General features: G+C 39.4%; 2 protein-coding genes across 4 annotated transcripts; both read left to right on the top strand.

The window, feature by feature from the left end:
* Nucleotides 1-3216: 3216 nt before the first annotated feature.
* On the top strand, nucleotides 3217-6592 carry LOC136247582 (uncharacterized). 3 transcript variants are annotated; one of them, XM_066039341.1, is made up of 16 exons: nucleotides 3217-3627; nucleotides 3686-3799; nucleotides 3854-4021; nucleotides 4074-4244; nucleotides 4410-4526; nucleotides 4581-4725; nucleotides 4769-4896; nucleotides 4962-5174; nucleotides 5222-5344; nucleotides 5401-5526; nucleotides 5575-5643; nucleotides 5696-5781; nucleotides 5888-6020; nucleotides 6075-6183; nucleotides 6235-6311; nucleotides 6372-6592. In XM_066039341.1, the coding sequence occupies exons 1-16, from the start codon at nucleotides 3217-3219 to the stop codon at nucleotides 6501-6503; spliced, it is 2322 nt and encodes a 773-aa protein (XP_065895413.1). In that variant the 3' UTR covers nucleotides 6504-6592. The 3 variants fall into 3 exon arrangements, 2 of the variants coding, with proteins under 2 accessions (XP_065895413.1, XP_065895414.1); XR_010697657.1 differs by lacking the exons at nucleotides 6235-6311; nucleotides 6372-6592 and having other exon boundaries at nucleotides 5696-5774; XM_066039342.1 differs by lacking the exons at nucleotides 6075-6183; nucleotides 6235-6311; nucleotides 6372-6592 and having other exon boundaries at nucleotides 5696-5774; nucleotides 5826-5891.
* A 2414-nt stretch (nucleotides 6593-9006) lies between these two features.
* On the top strand, nucleotides 9007-9975 carry LOC136248208 (uncharacterized). The gene has a single exon (XM_066040019.1). The coding sequence runs from the start codon at nucleotides 9007-9009 to the stop codon at nucleotides 9973-9975; it is 969 nt and encodes a 322-aa protein (XP_065896091.1).

Raw genomic sequence — 9975 nt, 5'->3', positions numbered from 1 at the left:
AGATTTACTATTATAATGCATCATGTATGCATAGGACGGAGGTGGAGAAGCCAGCATTAGGAGGCCGTGGCATAGACTCCCCGAGTCGGGCTTACTTTCTATAATTGTAGAAAGAAAGTGGCTCAGCCACTTACTCTAATAGAACAGTCAGTTGCTCTAATAGAGCAGTCACACTTAGAAACTGCGAATGCAGCTGCCAACGTATAAGCCATTGTATTTACAGTCTACCACGTGTCCCATGGTTCCTTTCTGTTATTTATTACATCTGGCTAGCTTCCAGATAATTGTACTATGAAAACTTAAACATATAGTTATGTTTCTGTCTCCCTGCCATATTTATTATTTGTTTAATCACAGTAACCCTGAGTACAGAAAGCAAACTTATGAGTCAGGAATAAAATTTTGCAGCAGTGACTATATGGCTTCCAAACTTTTCACTTAAACAGGGTGGGTCAACTGAAATAAAGTTTTGGACCATTTTAGTGAATTGCTATGCACAGCTGAATAAACAAAATTGTCACTGTTCTGTTGGAGTGGCTGGCTGCTATAGAGTATTTCTGAACTTTTGCAAAATCAATGCAAAACATACATATAGTGCAACCTCTGGTAAATGAAACAGAACTGATTCAGTTTCCACTGAAATAAGAAGTTCTTTTCGTTCAGGATGTTATGGTTCCGGTACTTGGTAGCCACCTAGTTTGCATGGCCTGCTGTTGTCTACATGGACAAATTGCTTGGTGTGATAATTTCTCTTTTAGTTCAAGATCCTATTGACTCTCTAATTCTAAGTTGTATAGAGCTGTAGGGCCATATATAGCTGCTGACTCAGCATACTATAATGCAGTGTATGTGACTGGTAATACAAGTGTATGGTTTGTATAGGTCAGATACATACTAGACCCGAAAGAGAAAGAGCGGATATTGCGAGGTTGTCATGTACACCCTACATCAGGTCACATGGGGACAAAGAAGACACAGGCAAGGATTACAGAACGCTACATGTGGCAAGGAGTAGGAAAGGATGTAAAAGCATTTGTAAGTACATACCTATACAGCTATACCTTGGGGGTATACATATATGCGGAAGTATATCATGCAGTTGATGCCTTGCAATTTAGAATAGCAGACTAATACTCAGCTTTCACAATACGTATACCAAAAAGCTATGTAATTTGGTTGCTTATTACAGTATGATGCCCCTGTTACATCTTTTTGGTCTTGTCAGTTTTACTTTATGATAATGTTGTAGACATATATAATAATTATGATTATGTTGAAAATTTACCCTGCTTGCATGCTTCTATACCACTTGCAACTGCAGTATTCTGTTTTCTAAATAGCTACATAAATGAAAAATGACCCAATTATATCAATCAACATGTTGGAGTTGAAATAGAACTGTACTGCAAAACTCTATTAATTTTATATGCTTTCAGGTTGTAAAGAACAATGGTTTACCATGCACGTATACATAATGCCTTTGCACAAGATGCAAAATATTTCATCAGTAATAAACTTGCATCATCACATTTTTCTATACATCTAAGGTGAAGGAATGTGATGTGTGCCAACGGATGACAAAGAAAATGGACACAGGGGTACCAGAACTTAACCCTATTCCAGTTGTAGCAACTTGGTACCACATTGGAATAGACTTTGTCGGACCACTAAAGCACAAGTCCACTCAAAGAAATTGCTATATTCTGACAGTAGCAGACTACTTTAGCAAGTTTGTGCAGGCATTTGCTTGCAGCAATAAGGAATCCTCAACCGTGTTTAGTGCTTTGTTTAAGGTATATATATATATATATGTTGTGTGTATAATACACATATTTACTTAAAGTTTGCAAACACTTGGACGTATAGACTAATACAGAACTACAGTATATGTTTGTTAAAGCAGCTATATAATATGGGTCGGAAAAGAGTTGTATAGCCAGTTATGTGGGCCGTTTAACCCGTATTCTCCCAGCATACCAATTCCAGTATTCATTTTCTACGTCTAATTGAAACATTTTGTATAGCTGTATGAAAACCTTTGGCTAAATCACTTATCTTAGCAAGATGTGAATCTTGCTTACTTGGATGTCAATAGATTAGCTTTAGTATTCCTATCCTTTCACGCGGCTGCTGAAACTTATTAATTTTGTCATAGCTTCATCATAAAGGATCCTTTATAATTAAGCCTATCACAATCCTATGCTATGATCACCAAAATATTTTGACTTGGTTACTGGATGGTAGAAAAGTAGCTAGATAGAGATGGTAGAGAAGCAGCTAGGTGCTGAAAATTTCAACTTGATTGCTTATTGTATGTAGGAGTATGTAAAACAACTGCACAATATTTGGGAGATTACGGAATACAGAATAACCGTGCAGAAGTAATACATGTACTTTGAATGTTTGTCATTAATGTGAAACTGTGCATGCAGTTAATAACATCCACAGGTGTCCAAATTGACTTAAAGAATACTTTTGTATGTTGCATCTAATTCTGTTTCCATGCAGTAACAATAAAACAATGCAAAATAAAATCTACTAATACATTCGGAAAAGTTCACACATATACATGAACACACACACGCACACACACACACACACACACACACACACACACACACACACACACCCAAGACAAAGCAATGTATTATAGTGTGCTGCAAAAATGTAATTAAATACTAACAGAATGAAGTAGTCATTATAACCCAAGCAGCCACTAGAACCATGCAATTCAAAGTGTACCATGTTATTTACTTGCATATTACATACTTTACAGTTATTCATGCAGTTTGGATTACCAAGAGTAATTACTTCTGATCAAGGAAGTGAATTTAACAATCGCCTTGACAAGAAATTGATGAAGATGATGAAAATTGACCACCGTTTGACTACCCCTTACCATCCTCAGGTAACTACTACTCTACTATCCTATACTATATGCTATGTTGTAACTAATCAACATTAATAGTTGCATGGTAAAGAAATGCATAGTGCTATAATATGCATATTTACCTTATGCACTTTAAGTAGATACAACTGTATTATGTGTCTGTTGTAGGCAAACGGCTTGGTTGAGCGTTTTAACCAGACCATCCAGAATATGCTGGTAAAGTTTGTTAATGAGAAAAGGAACTCTGGGAAGATTATTTAGACACCTGTGTTTTTGCTTACAATACTTCTAAACACGAGTCATCAAAATATTGCCCTTTTGCTGTGATGTTTGGACGACAAGCTCTGTTACCTGTTGAAATTCAATCTCCCAAAGAAGAAGATATCGTACAGCACTTGGATCATAATGATGAAGTTATAGAACAACATTTCATTCATCAAACAAACGTAGCACAAATTGTGAAGGAGAACATACTCACCGCTCAAAAGCGTCAAAAACAAGTGTATGACAGGAAGCACCATAACCCAGCTACATTCAAAGTTGGAGCATTGGTTCTTAGAAAAGATATGAAGAGGAAAAAGCGGGCTGGTGGAAAAATGGATTATAAGTGGCAGGGTCCTTATAAAGTTGTGAAGTCTGTTGGTAAAGGAATTTTTCAGATCCTAAACACCAATGACATTAAACAGACTTTAAAAGTCCATGGTACACATTTGAAATTGTTCTATCCACCCAAGAAGGTACATGCATGTATGTGCGGCACACAGGTGTGTGTTTATGTAAGTTATAATTGTATAGGCAACTGGTTGTATCTCAACATCTCATGACGAAAGTGATAATAGTGGCAACACATCTGTCAAAAGTGGAAAAGGATCCATTTCACATGATCCTAGTGCCAGTGTGAGCGACAAAGTAAGAACTTATAACTGCATGTTAATTGATGTAATATTATCTTGCAATACATAGGAACCATGCAACTCGATATCCCAGTATGATGACAATATCAAGACTGACCAAATAGAGGAGGACAACACATCAGTTGTTACTCACAATACTTGTACACATACTTCAAAATCTCACAACCCAACAGTGTCCATTATCTCACATGAACCTAGTGCCACCAAAAGTGATAAAGTAAGATTATTTGATACTATACTGTAATATTTATATCATGTACATGTTATAGGATCCCATCTTGACATCTCAGTGTGATGAAGATACTAAGACCAAAATTTTGGACCAAATGGATGATGGCAACATATCAGTGCTCCTACATGCTCGTACATCTCATGATCAGAGTGACTCTTCTTCAAGAACGTCCATTTCTTATGATCCTAGCAGCATCATGAGTGACAAAGTAAGTAATGTATAGGCTTATTGCCAAGCATGGTAACTATGGTTGTAGTGCAGCCAGCATACATACTTTGAGTAGTTTTAATAAGCTCACTGATTTGCTGGTTACATAGCTACTGTAGCATACTATATACACCCACGTGGAATTCTATATGAGTACATGTAATAGGAACCCAGCTATCCCAGTTTGATATCACGATGGGATGAGGAAGATATCACTCACTGTAAAGATCTAGTACGAATGAATAAGGAGCAAGGGTACAATGTATCAGTTGCTATTAATGTGGTTAGAGGTTCCTCCAATTCGTTCTTCACATATCTTACTAATGTCTATTTTCAGAATTGCCCATTGGTTTACAGTTCCCCCAAACAAGCAGGAGGCTACTTCCCAGAGTTTGGCAGTTTTAGTGCACCTGCGCTATCACCTATTTACAGCCAAAAACTGGAACACAATGAATTTAAAATAAAGCCTACATCTGATAAAGGTAAATTGTGATAGCTGGAAAAACATCACAACAGTTCCAATAGGAAAGAGGGTTGTTGATATGATATTCTCACCACCAAAGCACATTGTTACCAAGAGAAAGCTGAATTTCTCTGATAGTCCTGATACGAATTCAGTTAAGCCATTGAGACGACGTCGCAAGCTTATAAAGGTTGTATTTTGTTGTGATAATTCCTTGACAGCTATTGTAATTATTGTGTGCTTACCATTACACAGAGATGTGAGGAGTTTCAGAAAAACACCGTAACAAAGCCTCCTACAATAGCGGAACCATCAGTGGTAGCACCTATGATTGCGACAACAACAGAGACAGTGGAATCCAAGATAACAGCCACACCTAACGTAACAGCTACAATGTCTACAGCAGTAACAGGAATGATTAATACAGCCGGAGCCAACAATGGAAGCATCATACCACTTACAGCCTATGTATGTTTTTGTGCTGTGGTACATATGACTCATATATATACATACAGGATCAGCTAAAAGCTATCTGGAAAAGAAAGCCGTGCTATGTAATTAAAGCTAGGTTTGGACATTTGGCTATACATCAAGGTAGCTTTCACAACTTGAAAGGAAATAACTGGTTAAATGATGAGGTCAGTGCATTGTATTATATACCTCTAAATTTGATGCACTAAAATTAATGTTATAGATAGTGAATGGATATTTACGCATGCTAGTTGAATTGAGGAATGACAGTTTTGCTGTCTTGTCACAAACCATCACTGCCTGGGTTAATCGCTCAAAATCTGGGAAATCATTGCACCTTTTAAGCAAGGTAAGATCACAAATGCTACGTGGAGGAGTTAGTTTATTCATACTATAGGAGACGCTAAGCACCAAAGTGTTTATTGTTGGAATGTACAATCGTGGAGAAAACCACTGGATATTGATTGTAAGCAATTTGCATAGGGTGATACCAATACACTTGTTGTGCTGCTCTGTAGGCAATCAACATGGAAGAAAAAAAGTTTTACTACATCGATCCTCTTGGACCATCGCGAGCCATACGTGGAGCATACACAGGTTTGAAGTATGTTCAATACTGTAACATTGACTGTTAACATAATTATACAGTGCATCACTGTGAACTAAATTGATGCAATGCACTTTTACACCTAGTTTTATATGCTCCATAGAAGGTTCTTTGCTATGAGATATAACTGCGTTGGTCAAGACAACGTCTCATTGGACAATTTTGAGCTCATTCAGCTCAAGAAAGGTGTGCAAAAGCCAGGAGACAGCTTCAACTGTGGTGTTTTGAGTTTAAATGTATAACATCTCGCTTTTGTAGCTAAGGCTATAAAGTTTGTGTATTATACACAGATTGCTGAACAATTGTTAAATTTTAACCGTATCGACGAAGACACCATTTTGCAAATGAATATGAAGAAAGCCAGAATAGATATAGGCACAGCACTCCTCACCAATTCAAGTAATTTGCTCTGCGTTAAAGTGTGCATATATACGTGTGTTTCAAATTCAGTTGACATGACTGAGCGCTGCATCATGTGTGGACGATCTGAAGAAAGTTTTCAGCATGAAGATTATACTGATCGCTGGGTATGCTATACACATATATTATTCATGTGAGAACTTTATGTATATTTATTGTGTATGTAGATCCAGTGTGGTAACTGTAATGCGTGGGTGCATGTAATCTGCTCAGGAGTAACTGTGGATGACCCTTCAGCACCCTCTTATGAATTTAACTGTATTGATTGTGTCAAACAACGTAAAGACTTTACACATTAGCTAATGACTGTAACAATTGTTGATGTATATTGGCAAACTTTGCTAACTAGTTAGCTATTTCATGGCATACATTAATTATGCTAGCTGCATCGCTTTTATGGCTAGCTATATAGCCTGGCATGACGCATGTCAGTGAATACATTAGTAGTGAATTGACAACATAGACTGATCACCGGCATCATGGCTGAGAATCCACGAAGCACAGGCCTAGCCGAGCATACAAGGCACAGCCTGTAGCCTCATACCCGATCACTGGCACTGTAGCTTTATAGTTTAAAAACAAGCTGTACGAAGAAACTGATCCGGCCGTGTTGCTTGCCGCGCCTGGATCATATTCAGCGTGGGGGACCACTTGTAGCAGAGGGGGACCAACCGTGGCGCTCTAGGTTGTCCGGGGGGGACAAGTTGAAGTGTCTCAAGTGGTCCGGGGGGACCATATAGCGCGGCTTTAACTAGTCCGGGGGGACTAATTTTGGGGGGACCAATTGTCGCATGACAGGCCCCATGCCTCCAGAAGTTGAAAAAACAAGATGACTAAAATTACCATGTTCCACCTCTCGCACTCTCTCCTCATACTGACGGCGCTTCGAAGTTTCATGCTGGCGATAGGGATTACAACGGTTTGAAGGGGCATAAGGGTTAAATATTCTAACATCAAAAAAGTAGGTTCAAACCGAGAACCCTAGAATCCAGAAGCCTTGATGTCCAAGCGAGCACCGACATCTTGGTTAGCTGTACGTAGGGAGAGGGATTCACCACTCAAGGGCTGAAGGGGAAGTTCAGTAGATACATCATGACAAACCTCTGACATTAATTCTGCAGTCAAATCTCGGATGTCATTGTGGCGGATGGTAGGGAAGGCTCCGTTCGGACAGCTGAGAGCATGTTCAATGTTGTTGAATCTGCCACAGACACAGCTGACAGGAAGATTCTTAGGAGACCAACCATAACGGAGAGCTAACGCATCACAAAAGCCACCTTTGTGGAGAGCAAATCCATGACATTCCAAAGGCAAAGTGGAAAGCCAGGAGGATGCACCCTTCTCACCAACAAGTTTCAGGGACAGTTGGAGGTTGTTGGGCAAAGTCGAGAAAAACTCTGAAAATCTTTGAGAGAGATTCTGACGTTTGATGGATAGAGCTTCTTGTTTAAGAGCACGCTGTTTTTGTAGGATGGAGGAATCAAAGCAAGAAAGCTGATTCAGGGTGGCAGATGCTAGGGGGGATGTAACAGATGTGGAAAACTGATAGTTGTCTTGGGAAGATTTACAAAGGTCAAATACACCAAGGCCCCCTTGACGTATTGGCAAAGCAAACATAGCCCATTCAGAGTCATTAGGGGCATGGAGACATAATTTCGGCAGCAAGTGCGGACGAATAGCCTCCTCAAGGGGAGCGAGTTGAGAGGGCAAATCACACACAGTCCTAGTTAAAAAGGTCCAACGAGATGACAGGCTGTGAATCATAGCGGAATATGCAGCATGTGGCTGACTGGAGGCAAAATTGGAAAGCTGAATAACGTCATTCCGCCATTGACATACCCTTTCCTGATGAAAGATGGATTTAAATTCAGGGGAACCAAGAGGAGCTCCCAAGTAGGGACGACCTTCAGTTGTAATGCGCAGGGAAGTACCAGCAAATAAAGTGCAGGCAGTGTCATAATAATCTTCTTCGCCAAAATGCTGCACAGATAGTACTGCTACCAGAAACTGACCAATATAAAATCAAACCACCAATACTTTGAGTTGATGATAGACTACTTAAACAATGTTGAGAGTGAATATCGTGGCATACGTAGAATCCTACGAACCGCTGCAACGAAAAATCACGTGATTTTAAGACATTCAGTTGTACCGTTTTCTACTAGAAGAAAGTGACAAACTTGGCTGTCACGCTGGTGTTATTTAAGTTACACTTAGCCTAACACATGACAATAGTTAGGTAGTTGATTGGAGGATATCGATTTTTCGCGGTACGGATCCTACCATGGGTGGTAGGGCAGTTTGAAATCGAATAGAGCGTTTTCATTTCCATGGTAACGAATAATGACGTAAAGGGCACACCTACGGTCGCCATATTGTTGAACCACGTTGCGGTAGTGATTGTTGTTTTTACAACGTTTGTATTGTGAATACAATGGTTAACTGTGCTATTGTTGGCTGTTCTAGTGACAGTAGCAAGCCTGGAAGGAACAATTGCTCGTTTCACAAGCTACCAACCATAATCAAGGACCTCAAATGGTGGAAATAACGACGGAAAGGAGAAGAGTTTGGTTATCAGTCATCTCTAGAGACGATTTGTCATGTTTAGAAAATGTTTATGTTTGCAGTAATCGTTTTGAAAGCGGTAAGTGCTACAAATGTGCACAAGTATCAGAGGAAGATATTGTTGCCTCTTCCAGTCAGTGTTGTTGCACAAGTATCAAAGGAAGATACTGGCCGTGTGTTTGTTAATGATGCCATCATGGTACTCGAACTGATCAAGGAGTGTTGTGTCACAGTAAAATGGTGCAAACAACTCCACCTCAGACTTGTGATGTTGGGGTTCAGACAGATGACTGGAATTTTTTCAATGAGAAGGTTTTTTTGTCAGATGATTCCAAGGTACATTACTACACTGGGCTGACCAAGTGCGCACTGCTGCTGTCAACATTTGAGTTTGTGATGAAGCCCTTTTGTAATGGAGAGAAACGAGCATTCTACTGGCGTTCATTCCTCATAGTTCTTTTAAAGTTGAGGCTTAATCTGGGACTGCAAGACCTAGCATATAGATTGAATGTATCACTAGCTACTGTGTCACGTTCATTCCATGCAACACTAGAGGTTATGATGGTACATTTGCAGTGGCTTATAAAATGGCCAGAGAAGGAGCAGCTGTGGAAAACTATGCCAAACTGCTTTCGTGCCTGCTATGGAACTAAGGTAGTGGCAATTGTTGACTGTTATGAGATAAAGATTGAAACACCATCTCATTTAGTAGCTAAGTCAGCAACATGGTCGCAATATAAACATGCTAACACTGCTAAAGTGTTCATCTCAATGTGTCCACAAGGAGTAACTACCTTTGTTTCATGTGCCTGGGGAGGAAGAGTAAGTGATAAACACTTGACTATCAACTGTGGCTTTCTTTCAAAATTATTGCCGGGAGACATTGTCCTTGCTGACCGCGGTTTTGACATTGATGAGGATGTTGCCAGAATGCAGGCAACTTTACAAATACCCGCATTCACACGTGGATGTGTGCAGTTGTCTCCACAAGATCTTGAGAAAACTCGCCAACTGGCAAATGTTTGTATACACATTGAGAGGGTGATAGGTGCTATGAGGCAGAGATACTCTATTCTGATGAGTTGTATCCCCATAGACTTTGTGAAACCTAAGGCAAATGGAGAAAAAGCTACTATAGACAAAATTATAATTATTTGTTCAGCATTAAATAATTTATGTAGTAAATCTGTAGTTCCTAATAATTAA

This window comes from Dysidea avara, chromosome 2, assembly GCF_963678975.1.
Source record: "Dysidea avara chromosome 2, odDysAvar1.4, whole genome shotgun sequence".
Lineage (NCBI taxonomy): Eukaryota > Metazoa > Porifera > Demospongiae > Dictyoceratida > Dysideidae > Dysidea > Dysidea avara.
Note: the sequence above shows the minus strand (reverse complement) of the source record. Positions and strands in the feature narration are given on the sequence as shown.